A 20,246-nucleotide genomic window follows, 5' to 3' on the forward strand; every position below is an offset into this window, starting at 1 on the left:
AAAATAGTGATATTTCTTGGTAATCAAATCTTCTGTATTAATATGGAAGTCATGTTGAAAATGAATGGAAATAAACTTATAATCCCATTCTCTGCAAAATGGTATGTACACAGTGTTCAAAATTGGGAAGAATAAAAAATGAAAACTGAAGATCTTATCATAAGAAATAATACTAACATGACCAGAAAGAAATATAGTTAGTATTTAAGGATGAGAGGAATAAATGTGAATGGGAAATTTCACCAACATCTTTTGTTTCTATTGTTTGTGCCATGATTATTGTGATTATAAAGGCTAGGTTAAAAATTATTTACTCTTTGTAGATATTTATCATCTACCTATATAGGAAATCTAAATATGCATGTATCTGGTATAAAATGTCTCTTAGATTTTCATCATGAAGATAAGACTTTCTACACTAATAACATTAACCAATATCATTAGCATATTTTTAAAAATCAGCTCCATATCAATAAAGAGAAATAAAACTTAATGTAAAGCTTCAACTTTCTTAGAACCCAAATGACAATGAAACTTGCAAGGAGTTTGAAAAAATCCATTAATTAAAACCCACACTTACCGTGCTTGTTGATTGATGCTTCCTGACCTTCTGTCTCTTGGAGGACAGCCTGGGAGACAGGTAGGAGGGACTGAGGACTCGAGAGTCACGGCCATTCAAACAGGGCCAGTGTGTAATAAGACTGCAGCACCGACAGTCAGCTCAATATTGGTTTAATTGTAAATTACACTCCACACTTAATTTTGTTACATGGGGAGTATATGTTTACTGTGAGTGATGGCTTAATTTATTTTTAAAGAGAACTTGAAAGATTTTTCTTGTGATTGTATCTGAAAACAAACTGAATGAATCTGATAGCAGGAATGCTCCTGTGGAGCTACAATTGGTAGAAAATGGAAAAGCAAAACCCGAGCAAAAATTGACTGGAGTCGATCCTCCAGACAGAGAGACAAACATCTCAACAAATCTTTAAATGTTGTTATCTTCCTAGGGATAATGATATGTTTTCATGAACAGCTCCATTTTTTCCCCCTTATCATTATTGCCTGAGTTTCTCTTTTCTTTCTAATGCTTTATTTAGGGAAAGTTACAAAGCATAATATTGGCTGCTTTGATCTTTTATTCCATTTATATATATTTATAGAGTAGTGTAGAGGTGAACTCACTTTAAAGGTAGGAGAATTAGGTTTGAATCCCACTCTGAAATTGAATTGTCTGTGACTCTAGATAAGTTGCAAAATCACTGTCTCGTCTTCATTTTAACATGGTCATAATACAATCTTCCTCATATGTAAGTTGCAAGGATTCAGGAAGCTAATGAATGAAAATCTACTTGTATTGTGGCTCACTGTTATTAGCTAATACTATTGTGATTATTGTTTGTATGTACAATATCAGCTACATAAAAATAAAATACCTTAAGCTTTTGGGAGACAGGCTCTCTATCTTAGATTATATTTCCCTCCAAGGGCATAAGTGCTGAATGACCTAAAGGGTGCCCCAACTTGATACCAACACTCTAGGCAAGATTTCAGTCCTATCACCAGAGCAGAAGTGAGTGGCAATGCCTCGTGTGGTCTCCTCTCTTCCTTACATCACACAGGAACACCACAGGAGCATGACGAATAATTTACTGAAGTACTGCATCTTTGAGTTGTCATATGGCAATCTATTGAAAGAATAAGAAGAAACAAAGAGAAACAGGGCAGCTGGTGATGTTCTCTTCTCAGTCATCCCTGAATGATTCCTTGAGATGACTTTTTTACTGAGTTCTAACAAAACTGACTTAACTCCAGGACCCTCCTAGCAGCCAAACAGCCTTTCACCTATGGAAATGTCCTCTAACCAATAACAGATAGGTCCAGATCAAGGGTATGTGTCGAAACCAGACAGCTTTCTCCTACTCTTCCCTGGGATTCAGCTCCAGGAGACCATGCCAACAGCCCCAACCCTGCAGTGTTTCAGCTCAGTATCCAGTTCTTAAAAGATCTTCTGTGTCTTAAGAGAGAAAAGGAAATGTCATGGGTCTGCCTTCAAAGGGATTGCATATCAAGTCCCTTTTTAAAGGGAATGACCATTATGAAAAGTAAATGATTTAGTTAGGACTTGTTTGGTTGTGACAGGAGCTCAACTGGAATTGGTTTAAGCAGAAAACAAAAATGGCAAAAACCAAGCAAAACCAAACAACAACATAGAATATATTGGACATATATTTAGATCTCCCAGTGAATCTTTCCAAAGCTGAAGAACCAAGCCTTCCAACGTTTTCACAGCAGACTCCACTGACTACAGAGCACGAAGACAAACAGGCCCAGAGAAATGTGCTGATGTGTCCCCATTAGTTCAAGTGACCATCCGCAGGACAGCTACCCTCTATGGCCAGGCCAGTGTGACACTGCACAGAGTTTGAGCCATGAGAGCAACCATGTCAGCCAGCCCCGGGGTGTTCCCTACTGACCTCTAGATGCCTTCATATCAAGGCAGATAGGGTACTGCTTCATTGTGTAGCCAAAAAACTTCCTGAAAAAAATAATGTAAATCTAGCAACAAAGAGAATATTAATCCAGTTATACACACAGCTAATATTTCAAATGATGAAATAATTGAAGTTAACAAAGGGAAAAATGTGATTTCTCATTGATTTATTTATGTGCATACTATCATAAAGGTCAGATTCAAGCAAGTACCCAGGGATATCATATTTTATGAAAAAGGATGATAATTTTCTTAGGATAAATTATCTTAAAATTAAATTTGAGGTAATGTTGCTATTGAATCTTCCTCATGCTGATCTTGCAACCCTTGAATCTATCCAAATATTTAAAATTTCATTTTCTTATGTTCTCTTCACTTGTAATTCCTAACAGTTACCACTTATTTAATCATTCATTTATTCATTCAATCTAAAATTGAATCACTATCCATGATAAAACTTGAAAGCCCTAGAATCATGATCCTGGGGGTTTCATTGTTAGAGAATTTTTGAAAAAGTAGAAAATTAATTTCACCATACTCACTGCTAACACTTCTTTAAAAATATTCCAACAATTTAAATGAAATGGGTAGATTTATTCACTTACATAAAATATTCCAATGGCAATAAAACATCAGGACTCCTGGAATGTATTTCCCACACTCAATTCAACCTCACTAGTTAAGTATGAAATTTATCACTTCCATTGCAATGAAGTAATTTCAGTTTTCTTAATTGTAACTGCAAAGAGCAATTTCTGTATTCCAGGATTACCTCAGTCCCTTTCCAGAGCTTACAGAAGGAGGAGGGTGTGTCAAAGGGACCCAGAAGCACTTTCTGTAGTGAAATTCAATAGTAGATAAATTCCTTGAGACTCAATGAAGGCTCCTTAGATCTTCCTATCTCACATTTATGAGAATCCAGATTGGTTCAAGGTTTCTGTAAACCCCAGGCCCTCATTGTTCTTGTAGTCATCTTTGACTCTGAGCTCCTACATGTTTAGAAACACCCTCCTTCATTCACATACAACTACCTTATGAGCATATTAAGATAAAGAATAAAACCCACCTTCATTTATTTCCTTCAGATATCTTAATATCAGACATTGGCATGTGACTACATATCAAATGTCAGTAAGTAAAATTCTGAACACTAGTTTATTAAAGCAATCCCAGATTCACACTGAGATTTTATGAATTTATCCCAAGTTTGAGGTTGCATATACGTTTAAAAATCCTGAGGAGTAATTCATAAAGCTAATATAAACTAAGAAGCATAGATTTGCACAAGCATCTTAATAAATTAATATTTTTGTATATTTATGTTATAATTTGTATTTATTCCATTATAAATCAGATCTGATTATCTTTATTTTACTATAGAATCAAACTCAGCTTTAGAAATGTTACATTCTAAAGTCCATTTAGTAAGAAAATGTTGGAAGAATCTGAATGAAGTCTCCCTTTGCTAAATATATCTCCTTTTCCACCATGCTGAATATTAGCCCAAACCCCAAAACCACTCATGAATTAATACTTAAAATAAGTTGACATACTTTATCTTCAAGAAAGATAAAGATCTTCTGGCACAGAGTAAGATATAAGCTTAGTCTATGCCACAGAGAAGCTCTGAAAATTTAACTTGTCCTTGAAACTGGAAGAAATATTTCAGCCTGAGTGATTTTCCCCCCTAATTATCAAAGGTTCTACAATTGTTTTAGTTCAGGTCCTTAAATAGACTCACTAGGGAGACAGTAATTTCTAATGCTACCTAATAACCTAAAAACTGCTCTGTTTATAAATGCCAAATATTTGTAAACCAAGGAAACCTCAGACACTGAGAAAATACTCTAAGCAGGTACAAATATGTGTATATATACACATACACAATATATATTCACACACACACACACACACATATATATATATATATTCATACTAAAACATAATTTTCCATATTCAATTTTAATGATGGATGCTAATAAGTATATTTGATTGACTAACAAGTTGGAAGTCAGACTTCAAAACTATCTAACACTTGGAGAAGATCATTTATATAGTTAAGCCTTCTTTCCACTACGATATGAATCTCTGGAAGATATTCATTCAGATTCTCTTTGCTTAATTCCTATGACGATTACTTCACTATTCCTTCTTTTAAAATTTGTGAGTGCTTTGTTTGTTTGTGTAATTCTAAAGCACACACTTTTATATCCTAGGAGGTTTTTTAAAAATATGTTACATCTCATTGTTGTTATTGTTTTGTTTTTTGTTTTGTTTTCCGGTACCAGGGATTGAACCCAGGGGCACTCAACCACTGAGTAACATTTCCAGCTTTTTGTTTGTTTGTTTGTTTTGGCTGAGGCTGGCTTTGAACTTACCAGCCTCCTGAGCCACTGGGATTACAGGGGGGCACTACTGCACCCGGTCTTAATCTTAGTTTCTTACCCTTGTTAGAAAAAAATATTTGGGGGGCATCTTTTGCAAAATCAACAGAGGAAGCCAGCAGCAATGGCCCACAACCAGGGCTGAAGTGTAGCACAGAACATTTTAGACCAGCCATAGTCCATCTCTGTACCGCCACCCACTGGTCAAAAGTCTGTCCATGATCATTGTTAGTCAATTTTCTGAAGAGAATAGCAACCAGATATACATATTTGTACTTTCCAAAATTTGTCAGTTACCAGCATCTTGGAGAATCTTTCTTCCACTGAAAACACGTTTTTACCTTTTCAACACATCCCCAAGGCTGATCTGCTGGATGGTCATTATCCCTAACAATGTTGACTGTAAACCTATTTGGCCCTTCCAACTATTTCTGTGAATTTCCCAGGTTTTCTAAATTATTCCTTTCAGCTTAAAGTTGCCAAGTTTAGAATCAGGAATTATGTCTGCTGTGAACTCGAAATCTGACTCCCCTAAATTTTGATTCTTTATCCGAATTCTCTTCTCAGTTATAAACAGCTCTCCAACAGATTTTGCTTCTTTTGCCTAACAATGTTTGAAGAGGGTTCCACAGCCTACCCTGACAATCTGGTAGTTTGTAAGTCAAACATCACTGGTGTCCCACCTGTGACATACATAATTTGGCTTCTTGACTTTAGAGGCAACAGTGTGCTGCTCCAGGTATACTGGGGCTTACAACAACCATGTTTGGGAACTTATTTTGTCTACTGAATAAATACATTGCTAAATGTTTGTTAAATATTTCAATATTTTAAAATTTAAAACCATTGTTCTGCCATAGGGTTTTTTTGGCTTAGATCTGGCAGTTCATTTCAGATATTGTAGCTCTCTATCATATTGGTAATTAAAAAAGACAGCTAATATCAAGTGTTGGCAAGATTGTGAAGAAATTGGAATCCTCACAGGTACAGTCTCTCTCCCCAAACACTTTGGCTGCTCCTCAAAATAGTAAACCTAAAGTTATCCCATAACTCAGTATTTCCATTCATGAGAATTTATCCTTGAGAAATAAAAATGTGTCTACACAAAGACTCAGTCACAAATAATCACTGCAATATACTTCTCTTTAGTCAACAAGTGAAAGCAACCCAAATGGTTAGCGACAGAGGATCGATGAAATGAGGTATGCTAGACAATGGGCTATTATTTGTCAACAAAAATAATGAAATCCTGATGCAAAACTTCAAATAGTATGTGCTGAGAGCCATAGCCAAGTAGGAATGACGCATGGCAATTTCTTTGTCAGCCTACCCCATGTTGCTTAGAGGGAGGACTCTCCATTGTGGAAATGGGCTTGCCTTGGACCCAGGTCATTTGCAGTGACATTGCATGAATGTTTGAGAAAGGTGACCCTGCTCAAGGACCAGGGTAGATCCGGGTTTAGGGAGGATCCTGCTGGATTGGGGTGGGTCCAGGTTTAGGGTGTATCCTGCTGGGAATAGGGTGTATCCTGCTGTATTTTGGGATGCAGAGCCGAGTGGAGGTGTGGATTTTTCCCCAGAATGTATGTGTAGAGTGCCGGTGAGAGGTCGGGAATAAAGACTTCCTGTTTGAATCTACAAGGCTGTGAGTGGCTGGTGATTTTGTGCCCAGCCAGACTGCGGCAAGTATGAGTGAGAGAAACCATTCATGAAAAACCACATCTGAAAATTTGTGTACATGAAATAACCAGAATAAGAGCATCTATAGAGGCAGAAGGCATAGCCGTGGTTGTCTAGGCCTGACGGGCTTGGAGAAAATGAGGAGTGACTGACAATGGACAAAGGGCTTCTTTTCAAGAGGACAAAAGCATTTCAGAATGATGTTGTAGTGATGGCTGCACAGCTCTGAATACACTGAAACAACTAGAATAGGTATGATTATGGGAGCTGCTTTTTAAATAAAAAAAATGTTACCTTGGGTTACATAGGATCACAAGACTTAGAAGTATATAAAACTAGAAATGGTTTACCAGGACTGAATTTTTATAACCTGGAGAAATTAGTGAATTGGTTGTGTATGTTGTGTGTGACAATTTGCCTAGAAATGTATGGCTTAGCAGTATGACTGTTTTTTTCAGGCCATCCGTTTCTAAACACCAATGGGACAAATCAACTCTGCTCCCCATGAAATCTGCCAAGGCCAAGTCTCCACCCTGCACGGCTCATTGGAAAGACTGACATGTTAGCACTGTATCAGCTGAGGGTCTGGGGGTACTCACAAAACTGAGGGCCTGTTCACAGGGCCCACTTACAAGGTGCCTGAGTGTCTTCATTGTACATGGTGATACCTCTCCCACTATCCCCATCCTACCTAAAGAAACCGAGGGGATCTAGACTCTATCTGTTAAGAGGAAAGGGTCAAGATTTGAAGGGAGAATGATAAGGGAGACTTAGAGATGAGAAATGACATTGTTGCCACTCTGAAACAGGAGGATCTGCCAACATGAGGCCCAGGGTCAGCACAGTGTCAAAATGCACCTGTTCATCTACAGTGCTGTGTGCCTATACTGCAGGCTTCACTTTGCTAACTGTTCACTTCCTGCATGGACATAAAAGTGTATCCGTAGTTTACATTTTAGTGGAGTAGCTTTCAATAATAGGCTGTTTTAAGACACCAGTTCTATTTTTTAGGATTTTCTCCTAAAAAATGTTGAAAAATAAATCCTCATATGAGCCAGGGATATTATGGAGGATTTGCTGAAATAGTACTTACAATTTTCAACAGAAATCCTTATAACATTTTCTTCTAGGCAGATTCTATTTACAATAATCAGTGGAAAAGACTGAAATTATTCTGGTATATAGCTATAGGAAAGTAAGCATTCTGTCTGTTCTAGTGTCATCTGTACAAATGTACACAAAATGTATCTTGTACTAAAATACGAAAAAGCTAACATTTTTAAAGAGCTCATGTATATACATCACACAACCACACCACCATTAAATAAGGAAACAACAACACCCAAAAAAATCCCTCAAAATCTGTGATAATTAGAGGATTTTAATTTTAAAAACACCAATAGTTTCATCAAAAACAAATATATTTTAAAATCCTACAGCCATAAAGGATATTCAAGATAAGCACTACAGTAGCTAACCAGCATGCTCTGAGACTCAGAAGGGGTATGTTTTCCAAGAGCAATTAAAGATCATTGGAGTAGATAGGCAGCAAATTTGATAAACTTGGCATAAATGCATATAAAGAAAAAATAACTGAGTTTATTTGTGGGTTTTTCATGTTTAAAGTTACAGATTCATGCACTAAAAGGTTAGGAGTTTTTCTTTTAACTGAAACAAGGCACATAGTGTAGCTTAAAGGGGAAAAGGCCAATATTTTATTAATGAAGAATATGTTTAAGTTAGTAAGTCTCATTTTAAATTGAAAATGTCTCATTTTACCTGATTCAAAGAGTCTCAATTGACATTGTTTACAGAAGAAATTGCAATTTGGGGGCCTGGGACTTATCAATATAAAGGGGCTAATTCTGAAAGCAGATGCAAGCAGCCCACATGGGAGACATAGACCCAATGCAACTATTAAAACAAGTGGTCAGGGACATGATCAGCACAGTACTGTAAATGAGACCTTATACAGAAAACTAAACCAGGATGTCTATCACAACCAAGCAAAGCATTTACCATTGGGCTAAACTAAAGTAGTAAAACACAGTAAAGTTCTGTCCTGAAATAATACCCTCAACACAAATAAGAGGAACATTTCCTCCTGGATGGCCAGCTCGGTCCTGATAACACACCAGGAAGCAGGGGACACTTGGACACATCTTCTTCCCTAGACTAATAGTAACCTCAGGTATGTATCAGAAAAAATATGGTTGATATTGTTACAAGTTAACAACATCACCATGCCTACTACTAAGAACATCCATTTATACTAAGTCACTTGACAACAGTGTAGGAAAGGTTTCCAATATCATTCTTCTGCACAATCCACAATATCTTCTATCATGGTTATTCCTTACCTTGCATCTCCATGGAAAGTGTGGTCACACTGTGTGAGAGCATTACTAAAGTCAAATTCTTAGAGGGCCTTCCAATGAGGGTTGGGGTATTGCTCCTAATATGAGCCGAGCTCCCCAAAGATGGAGCATTTATACTCTAGATTATTAATTTTAAGAATAAACTGCCTCTCTGGCTTTTGACAGGAAGTCGATAGCAGGCAATTCCAGGTCTTGGAAAAGTACTCAAAGAGCTCAGTATTATTTATTGAAAGTGTTTTCTGTACTAACAGGTGGGCTGAGTACCAAGCTCACGTCTTGGGTGGAGGGTCTCTCCTCTACTGTGGATATGGTTTGTATAGGTGCCAGGAATAGGGCTACAATCATATCCATCACCTCAAAGCCATAAACACCCTGAGTTTGTATGCCATGGTTCTACTTCCCAGAACAAACAGCAGTGTCAGAATTCTACGAGGAGTTGTTTGTGATTGCCTACAACCACTGTGGAAAAGGCTCGATTGACATTTATGTCATTTTAATTTTTAATCTGAGCATAACTCCTTTACCCGGCAGATCTTCCAGGATGTGTAAGTTGCAGAATGCATCCCCGATGACTAAATCTATTGACTTGGTGAATGGAGCTATTTAGCAATGTCTATCTACATGCCGAAGATCACCTGTCAAAAGTGATTCTTTTTTATTTGGCTTATTGATATTGAGTGTTTTTTTTTTTTTTTCTCTCACAGTAATTAGGCAAGTGGTCCAGCTGCTTCCTGAGGCCATGAGGCAAACGTGAAAGCCAGAACTTGTCATTAGGAGAAAAGGAGAGTGCTGATCTTCACTTTTCCATGGCAGCAGGCCACAGAGCAGACTCATTTAGAGCCCAGGGCATGAACCTGCACGTGCCTTCTAAGATCGCAGCAGACTGACAGCAACTTGAACGTGATCGATGGGCAGCCCAGGGCACATTTACCTATGTCACTGATGCCTGCTTGAGATAACTGCAGTCTAAGCCACTGACTCAGCCACAGGAATGCTCAACTACAGAGGGCTGTCTCCAGCCCTCCCATCACGTCTTCTCCACAGACATTCTTAGCTAATAATGAGGTGTAGAAGTTCTCTGTATTATTTTTATTCAGATTCTCATTAATAATTCCTTCAGATTCCAAAAATACACTTCAGGAAAAATGTTTCTCTTGGGAAGCATATTAGACACCGCATTATAAGTCCATTATTATATCTAAATAATGGAAAGTTGTAGCATAGAGAAAACTGCACTGAATTCAGAGTAAATAAAATTCCTTATTTCAGTTCTTCAGCAATTTCCTAAATGGTTGTCAGTAGGTAAACTGAATATATATCTAGTCTTAATTTTTTGGTCATGAATAAAAATATCGAACAAAATAATTACTAAAAAAGCAATTATTATATAACTACACACTTGAAATACTTGACATATGAATTTATAGAAATATTTAACAAATATTGTATAAAATATATAAATTTTAACAAAAACAACCTTCTGAAAATATTTTTGATATACTGTTAACTTTATTTCCTGTTCCGTGATCACTCCTGTGTTAATCTTAACTATTCCCACTGCACTTTTATTGGTTCATATTAATCACATGAAACAGTGGGCTTCATAGTGGCATATTTTTACATTGGAAATAATAAAGACCCAAATTTGGAATAATCTGGTTCAGTTTCTCTGAATAAAGAACATTTCATTTTCTCTATTTTCTCCCTAGAATGTTCTGTTAATTTCTTACTCTGTGTAGACCCTGCTCACAACATTGATTATTATACTCCAAATGCCCTGCTTTGTTGTCCTGCCTCAGGCCCTTATCAGTAATTAATTATGACATATTTTCCCAGTGAGTTTGTAAGGATCATTAAACTCTTTTTCAAAACTTTGCTCTAGGCAGCCTCTGTCAAAGTAGACCCAATGATTTACGTACAAGGAACTACAACATGTCATTTTTGTTCAAACTAGAAAAATGGAATCAACTTAAGATATCAACAAAGATAGAAAAGTTAAATTAAACCATTATATTAAATAACTTATGGGGAAACTATATTTTTATATAAATAAATAAATAAATAAATAAATAAATATATATATATATATATATATATATTCATTATACAATGTTCAAAATAAGACAGTGATGAGAAATTATTCCTAATATAATATTAAATATTGTACCCGAATAAATCATATATTTATTTATTGTAAATAACTCATGGTAAATAAATAAATATTGTACCAAATAATCATATATTTACATAAAAATATTGGAAGGAAATACCCATAAATATTTGTAAATAGCTCAGGTCTTTCCCAAATAAAAGTTTCCTTTTATTCTTTCTGCTGTTTCAATTTTTCCACAATACTCATGGATTACATTTACAATAGAATTTTTTTTAAATTACTAAAACATTACTTTTAAGAAATTTAATATGATTTCACTATGCATATTTAATGAATTCTAATGAGAAATAGATGCAGAGATGCACTATAATGTCACAGTACTAACCCCACTAGTAAACCCTCATCTTCTCATTTAGATGTAAGAGCTGAGTCCATTTTTTTTCTCCACATCGTAACCTCTAGAGTCTTATAATAGTAACACTTTTAAAGATAACAGAGTGGAAGGCCATCAAATGGGTTAATTTTTAAAATAGAGTTTAAGGTTTTCAAAAATGTGAGTATACAGTGTCATGAGAAGACTTATATTCTGAGATTTTCAGAAAAAAATATGTTTTAGGAAGAAGTCAAAAGGGAGCATTGGGTTGGCAGCAGGTGGGTGTAAAGGGTATATCCCCATTTTAGGAATTAGTTTTCTATAACTGGAACCCCTACCATTGACTCCCAAGATTGCATTATTAGTTTATTAGCCTTGTTTCTCTTTGATTTCTAGCTTTGATCATCATTTCTCTATGAACAAAGTCAACCAGGAGACCAAAGTATTTCAATTCATCATTCTGATACCTCCTGACCACCTACTCCCTTGCCATGTGGGGCTCCAGAACTGTGCACACAAGCCCACCACCTTCCACGGCATTCACAGGCTTTCTGAGCCAGCGGGTGGTGCAGTTCTCTCTCATCCATGTGAGAAACCACCAGCTTCCATGACCCAATCCTCAGATTCCTGACCTGGGCCTTCACATTTCAATCCACATCTCAAAACAATCACTTCTCATAATGCAACTGATTTCTAGCATTGAAAATTAGAGGGCGAACATAATTTTTTTTTTCATTCTCAATCCATATGTGACTTGAAACAAGAAATAAATTTAAAAATTAGCCATCAAGAGACCCTCATTTAATTTTCACACATGGAAGCAGTTAATGGGTAACACCACATTATGTATGATTCTTATCTTTTCTGACAAAATGAATCTAAATTTCACTGGTCTTTGCAGATAATCCTCTGTCTTCTTAACCTTTCCCAAAGGTGTTTTAATTTCCTTTTATTTTTCATGGATGATAATTCTGTCATTACTTTTATAACATGCTTTTCTAAAATACTATTTGGAACTTAATAGGTATAGGTCATACTCCACCTGTGTTATCAAAGCTACTGTTGTAAAATATAGCAACAGTAGTAATGTTGAAAGATTTTGCAATGATATAGGGCACTGGAAGAATATTAATCAAGACAGTATTTTATAATGTGCTCCTTCCAAACAGTATTCTTATTATATAGAGCCAAGATACTTTAAGATTACAAATGCAGACACTAAATAAAAACAAAAGTATGAGATCATGGCATGAGTTGACGTAAAAGATCAAGCTTTCTTTACAGCTTACGTGAGATGGATTTTTAATGTGCTCTTTTAATGAGTGCCTTCATATAACTGACATACATAAAGTACTCAGTGCCATGGTCTTCCCATGGGGGTGGAGAGGTGCCTTCATTCCTACTTCTTCCCACATCAAATAGAATAGCAAAGTGATAAAGAGCAAGAAAACTACTATTTTTGTTTTACCATCTAGAAACCATCAATGCCCTAAATAATGATATTTTAAAATTCTGCTAAAACTGGGAATGTTATTTACAATGCTTGTAGAATTTATGAAACAAGAAAAGTCAGTGTAGGAAAAGAGCATCACAATTTCAAAGAGTGTTTTGTTTGTTTCTGTAGGAATTATTTGAAGTTTGGGAATATATTGATAGCCAATTTTGTATGCTCACAATTTCAAAGAGTGTTTTGTTTGTTTCTGTAGGAATTATTTGATAGCCAATTTTCTTAAAATTTTGCCTATAATTTTTCTATGTTTTAAAACTTTTTACATATGTTTGTTCTGTATTATAAAATTCTCAATAGTACTTGAAAGTGAACCCCAAATCTGTGAATCACCTGTGGCAACAAGTGACAGGAAAAATGCTCCTGAATAAGTGTGGGGTGATGACACACATACATAGACTGCTACTGACCTTGAAACTCTCTATGTCTTCTATTCATAGTTAAATGCACATGGCTGGTAGGATTGTTTTTAAAGCATTTATCTGAGCCATAAGAGTTTACAAATATTGATGAGCTGTAAAGATTCTAAAAATGTCCCAGTAATTTCTCTAGCTTATAAAGAAAACCCTTTGCATGCTAATTTTTGGAAGCATGTGATCACCAATGAAGTACTGTTTAAATTAAAGGGAAAGAAATATTAGTTTGGAACAGAAGTATATTTTCAGGGAACTCATAGTTTTGCTAAGAGCAAAATAGCACTAGGATTTGTTTAAAATAAAATACAATGACCAATGTTACATAGCATGGTTTAATATAAAGTATTGTCTAAGAGATAGACCAACATAAAAAAAAAATTAATGAAGACAAATGGCCAGGTGCCATGGAACATGCCTGCAATTCTAGTGGCTCAAGAGGCTGAGGCAGGAGGATCCAGAGATTAAAGCCAGCCTCAGGAAAAGCAAGACGCTAAGCAACTCAGTGAGACCCTGTCTCTAAATTAAGACACATGAGAAGCAGCCTTAGGTGAGTCTCAAGCAAACATGTCTGTGCTCCTCCCAGGCAGGAAGCTACCTCCAGCCTCCCTGTTCCTCTGCTGGCGGGTGCTCTGAGCTGTTGCTGCTGAGCCTCCTCATTCCGGTGTCTTTGAGCATCCTCCTCATTTCTGCACCTCTTTGCATCCTCACACAGTCTCTCCGAGGTGACCTAGCCATCATGCTCTCTCTCTTTCCTTCTTTTCATTTTCTTACTTCCTGGAGTCTTAAGTCTTGACTTTATCAATACATACTCCCGAATTCTTGGTTTTAAGCACCCCTGAGAATACACTTCTGTTTCAGGCTGACAGCATCCATGCATGTTTACTCTGACTGTGAATCTCTTGCCCCTCCAATTCCTCTGTCAGTCACCTGCTTTCCCTTGGCACAAATTCTAATGCCCAGCACTACAATCACTATCTCATGTCCCCCATCTCCAATGCACCCCTCCCTCTCTACGTTTGCTTGGTCCAGCTCTCCACACACTGCAGACATCTGAACTCAAGACAGGCCGACTGGGCCTGCCGGATGACAGCAGAAGAGACACACCACAGGGTTCTGTTCCTGCACACACCACAGCTCATCTGCATCTCATTCCTGTGTTTCTGCTCAGTTCTGCTGAAAGGGATGACCTGTCCTCATTCCACTTCTGTACTGAATCTTGTTCACTTCACCGACTCAGGAACTTTTCCTTTAAAATTGTGCCTCTCTCAAACATCATTAATATCTGATTTCATGGGTCACAGTCATCCTCATAAGCATAGCACCCATGGCAAAAAGGAATCTCTGACCCTTCCCACGTCCTTAACCACAAAGCTATCTTTGGCTTTTTGTTGTAAGAAGTGCTATTAAATACCCCTGTACTGTTTTTCCAAATTATCCAAGAGGAGTCATTACATGCCCAGTGTCCATCCTCCTTTGCCTCCTCTTCTGGTGTGGGACACTCGATTATAGGGGAGAAAACAGGGATGAGGGGCCTCTCTCTTAAAACCCCAGAGGATAAGAGGCTTGATAACTGCTGGAAATGAGGCAGGTGTGTCTGAAAGAGAGAAAATTACCAAAGAGTGCTGCATACATTATGGCTTCATTTATGTTAATGTAAAAGTGTGAAACCCACCAATTAAACAGCAATCAAGAAGGAAATTAGAACAAAGAGAAAAATCAATGAACACATTTCATTGAGCAATCCAGGACTGAGGTGTTCAAGAGCTCAGCCTACAGACACATCTGTCATGCCATCATGGGACATGAATTGCATGTCATAACTTCTGTTTCGGCCACAGCTGTGAACTAGAATCTATTTCCATGCAGTGTTAGCTCCCTGCCTAAAACTGTGTTTTTAGTCTCATTAACAACTTGCTCCAGTGAACTCTATCAGACTGGGTTTTCTTTGCATGTGTGTTACTCTTACTGCATCCTCCCGTATAAAATGCTCAGTATGTTTACTGAATAAGTGAACAAGGTATGTCACTTTTCACCTTCTTACATGAGAGCTCAGAATGTGCCTGCTACATGGAAGAATGGCTTCCTTCCTGTAGAGGTGACTTCCTAGGAGACAGGACAAGAGTAATACATCATTTGATATCATAAAATTTCTCACTTGAAATTTCCTAAGTAAACAAGTGGGATTTCTACTCTAGAAGGTTAATTTTCTTGAGTACTCAAAAGAGCAAAACAAAACTATATTCCATAAGCAAATAGGTTTAAAGACTGATGTGCATATAATTATAAAGAATCATAGAAGGCATTAACTTTTAAAGTAAGTTTTCCCTGATCTCAGCTTCTACAGAAACATCTTTAACTGAGCTTTAACTCCGTTGACAATAGTTTATACTTGAGGTTAAGAGAAGAAGGAAACCTGAGTTAGAATGACTTAGGACAAATATCCCCAGTGAATGAGAGACTGATTTGTTTGTCTCAGGTCGCCCTAAGAGAGTTCAGGGGATTTGCTACTTGTAGGTTTCTGGTTTCACACCTGCAGATGCTGTGCAGAGGACCTGGCTCCAAGCCTTCAATGGGGAATCTTCAAGTTGCTCTATTTCAAGATCCCAGAACAGATTGTCATTCCTTTTCAGATTAGTTGTCTGCCACAAAGAATCTCAGCTTTACTGCCCAGAAGCAATGAACTTTTGAATTGTTTAGGAAAAAAAAAAAGTCTCCCAAGTTTTTATTAAGTTCATGTCAGGACCTCGGAGCGCTATGGGAGTAGCTTGGTTATAGAACACTTGCCCAGCTTGGGCTCCTCCCTAGCACTGCCAACAACAAAGGGGAGAAAGGGGGGAATTCTGAAATGCCTTTTTATTTGCAGAAATGAAGCTCTGCCTAGAGCACTTTGTGTAAGTTCTCAGAATTCAAACAAACCCCACTATGTGAGCTGACGGAGAAATTCCTACTAGCTGAAGTTTATTCCAGCCACCAATTTTCTTCCCAGCTTTTGATTCTCTTCTCCATCCTCCAGAACTCCCTCCATTCCATTCCTGCCTCTCCTGAATCGTACACAAAAGCAAAATCAACATGAATAGTTTGGTTTCTTTTAAACTTTTCTAGATGATCATAGACACATAGAAAAATTTGCTATTTTGTTTCTAAAACACAGGCTAATATCATCCTACCTTATTTCTTTATGAATTTTCCCCAAAATGCGAGATATGTATCCCCAACTATTTTAATGGATGACTACATGATATTTTCTAGAAATGAATTATCATTATTTCAACTTTTCACCAAGAAATATTCTTAAGATTTTTTTGTTTTGTTTTGGCTATCCCAAATATTTATATAAATGTCCAGATAGATTAAAAAATACTTGTGTCCTAAGTCACCCATTTCTATAGAACATACATCCAAGCATGACCAGACGAAAGGCACTTAAAATGTCAACTCACAGACAGGGATCATTAAAGCAATTCACATTCTCATTTGGGATGGAAAGAATCTGTGTTTCCCTAAATCTTTGTAGCAAACACTATAATACTATTTAAAAAAAATGTCCACATGGTTGATTAAAAAAGAAATAGTTTCACTTAAAATTTAATGTCCTAATGAGAACATTCAAGTGAAAAAATCATTTCCATATATCCATTTCTTGTTTGCATTTTTCTTCTATAAACCCATGCTCATATCCTCTGCCTAGATACCTATTCTTTTTATTTCTCATGAACTTCATGAAGTCTCATTAATTTTAGCAACATGCACATGGCCTGTATTCTCTCTAGGCTTATATTTCTACTCTTTTGTTTAATTTTGCCTTGATATTATCACTAGTATACACACTGCCATATGCATCTACCATTTATAGATGGCTTCAGAGCTTCCTGAAGTATTCAAAGCCTCTCTGCCATTAATTTATGCATTTCCCCAATGATTCTTCAAAGCATTTTTATAATGGCGAGGCTTTCCTTTTGAGGTTTACGTCTACATGGGTTGTGATTTAACAACTTTTCTTCCAGATGTTGAGCCTGTTTAGCTAATGCCATTTAAACCACTGCTTTATACTGAAAATAAATGCAAACTTTAAATGAAGTAGCCCCCACTTGTATTTGTTCTGTGCTCTCCATTTAGTCCTCCAAGGATCAATCTTTCTGTTTCTGGCAAACTGAATACTTCTGTGATTAGGATGTTTTATAAGGTAAATCCTATCAATTTTCCTTGAACCCTCAAAAACTATTCTTCTGTACGATCTTCAAAAATACTAGTTTGATCTAACTTACTAAAGAAATGAACAACCAGCCACACATGCTGATTACAATGGTTTGAAATCTTTATATTAATTTGGGAGAGCAATACTGTGAAGATATCAAGACTTTCCACGCAAGAACATGGCATGTGTCATTTATTGAGTTACATATGATAAAATGTCACATTTGATGAAATGTTCCTCAGACAGGTCTTCGAATTTTCTTGTTAAAATTATCCCTCCTGTTTTCGATATTACTACTACACAAAAGTCAGTGGCCTAGCAGGACTTCCAGATCATACCAGGGTGAGAAACCATGATGTAACTCAATCATAAAGAAGCAGTATCTTGAGTTTGGAGGGTGGCAGGAAGCCCCTCTTTGCCTCTTTTTCTTTGTCTTTTTTAATATATATTTTTTAGTTGTAGTTGGACGCAATATCATTATTTTCTTTATTTTTTTATGTGGTGGTGAGAAAGGAACCCAGTGCCTCATGCATGTGAGGCAAGCGCCCAACCACTGAGCTAAAGGCCCGGCCCCTGGCCCCCTTTTCTATTACTCCTTAAATACAATCAGAAACCTCAAGAGTGGTCTTTTGAAAACTGCTCAAGCAGTACAGCCTGATCCTCACTGCAGTTTCCTGATTGCTTTTCATTTCCCTGAACTGGACAGTCCAATCTATCTCCCCTTCTGGACCCACCTAGCTGCAAACTTCCTGAATGGAGGGAACCCCTTTGAGTCCATTGTTGATCCTTTCAGTCAGTGGTATCTTCCCTTGGCTCTCTTGATAGCTTGGCATTCAGGTGGCTTCCTACCCTCAGCTGATCAGTTCCCACTTACTAAATGGATCCTATGTGCTGAAGAGCCCTTCTCCTTGACGCAGCTACTGTCCTTCACGGCCCCAGTTACAGCTATGCTCTGTTGCCTTCTTCCTGGAGATGGCCAGGTCATGTCACTCTGCCCATTGCTGTCACAAATTCCCTGAATAAAATAGCATCACTGAATAAAATAACCCGGACACAGTAGAGAGTAGAAGAGATGACACTAGAGCTTAGGAAGGAAACGGGGAGTAGGGATAGGGGCAAGTTGGATAATGGGTCCCCATATATAAAGCTAGATTGGGGAACTGGTTCCAGTGTTCCACGTCATAGCAGGGTAACCATAGTCTCTTACAATGTATTATGCATTCCACAATAACTAGAGAAGAACTTGAAGGTTTCCAACACATAGAAATGATAATGGTGGATGGAAATGCTAATTATCTTGATTTGATCATTATAGATTATATAATACGTGTCCCATTGTAAGGAAAGCTGCCTATATCATGAAATTAGAAACAAAAGCAATTTTAACTTTTTTTTTGTACTAAGAATTAAATCTTGAGGCGCTGTATCACTGAATACATTCCCAGTTCATTTTATTTTTTATTTTGAGACAGGCTTTTACCAAGATGCTAAGGCTGGCCTCAAACTTGCCATCCTCCTGCCTCAGACTCCCAAGTTGCTGGAATTTAGGTGTGTCCCACCACATCTGGCAATAACCATATTTTATTTACATGAGGAATACCAATATTCTCCTAGAAAATTAAGTTTCTCTTATAACAATGTAATCATCATTGTCATCTGGAAAACCAACTTTTCAATGTCCCCCTACATATTCATATCTCATTAAAATGGAATGTTTCTACCTGTTCTTTGACGGAGGCGAGGATGGCAGAGGTGGTTTCCGTTTCAGAGCCGTCCCCATTGGAGGTGTTTAAGCCAGGGCTCAGGGAGCTGGTCTTCTCAGAGGCTGACGAAGGCTGGTCTGGGACAGGCATAGCTCCTGCAATGCAAAGGACAGGCAGGCTCAGGAAACTGGACATGGTCACTCCAACGGACATACCCATCAGACGGCCCCAGAGCACAGGTGGGAATGAGGAAGCTTACACACTGCAGGCGGAACACGGCGCGACTGTAGAGGAGGAAACAGTACAGCTCCCCTTTATGTCAACCCCAAGCAAATCTGCAATGGCCCAACATGCCTTTGTGTTCTATCTCTGAGATCAGTGGGGGAAGAAAGGGCAGAGGGGGAAGAAACAAGCAAGAGTCTAAGGAAGGAAGAGAAAGGAGGTGAAGAAACAATGAGTCTAAAAAGCTCCTATAACTGCAAATTTATGTTTTAGGCAAATGTATTACTCTGTCCTATTGGTATATTTGCAACTCAAGTGTACCCATTGTAAGGAGATGATCCCATATAAATAGTCCATAGTTACCAATAATAGAATTAACATAAAAAGCTTTGTGGGTATTGTGAAATCCAGTCAGTAACTAGTGGATCCCATAGATACGTACCTAGCACTGACTCCAAAACAGATAGCAACAAAACACTCCTTAAAACATAAAAGGCCCATTTTTCACACTTTATTTTGTCTCAGTTTATTTATGGGATGGGGGAGAAACTCAAATCACATTAACCCCAGTACATAAAGGGATACACATGTGCAGTTAAAAAGCAAGTTTTCTTTCTCACACAAATGAGACTGGTGTGGTCTGGATGGCCACAATGCTCTACCAGTTCACATACTGATCTAACCCTCAAGGTTGGTGGTGTTGGGAGTTAGGGCCTTTGGAAGGTGATTAGTCATGGAAGGAGAGCTCTCATGAACAGGGTTTAGGCCCTTATAAAAGATG

At 37.4% G+C, this 20,246-nt stretch overlaps 1 protein-coding gene across 1 annotated transcript in view; it reads right to left on the reverse strand.

The window, feature by feature from the left end:
- Ctnnd2 (catenin delta 2) overlaps positions 1–20,246 on the reverse strand; it is an 818,473-nt gene that overhangs the window by 643,887 nt on the left and 154,340 nt on the right. The window contains 1 exon segment of the mRNA XM_058583219.1: positions 19,262–19,398. Within this exon segment, the coding sequence (XP_058439202.1) occupies positions 19,262–19,398 (137 nt within the window).

This window comes from Marmota monax, unplaced genomic scaffold, assembly GCF_021218885.2.
Source record: "Marmota monax isolate L192 unplaced genomic scaffold, Marmota_monax_Labrador192_F-V1.1 WCK01_AAM20220418_F8-fsc00287, whole genome shotgun sequence".
NCBI lineage: Eukaryota > Metazoa > Chordata > Mammalia > Rodentia > Sciuridae > Marmota > Marmota monax.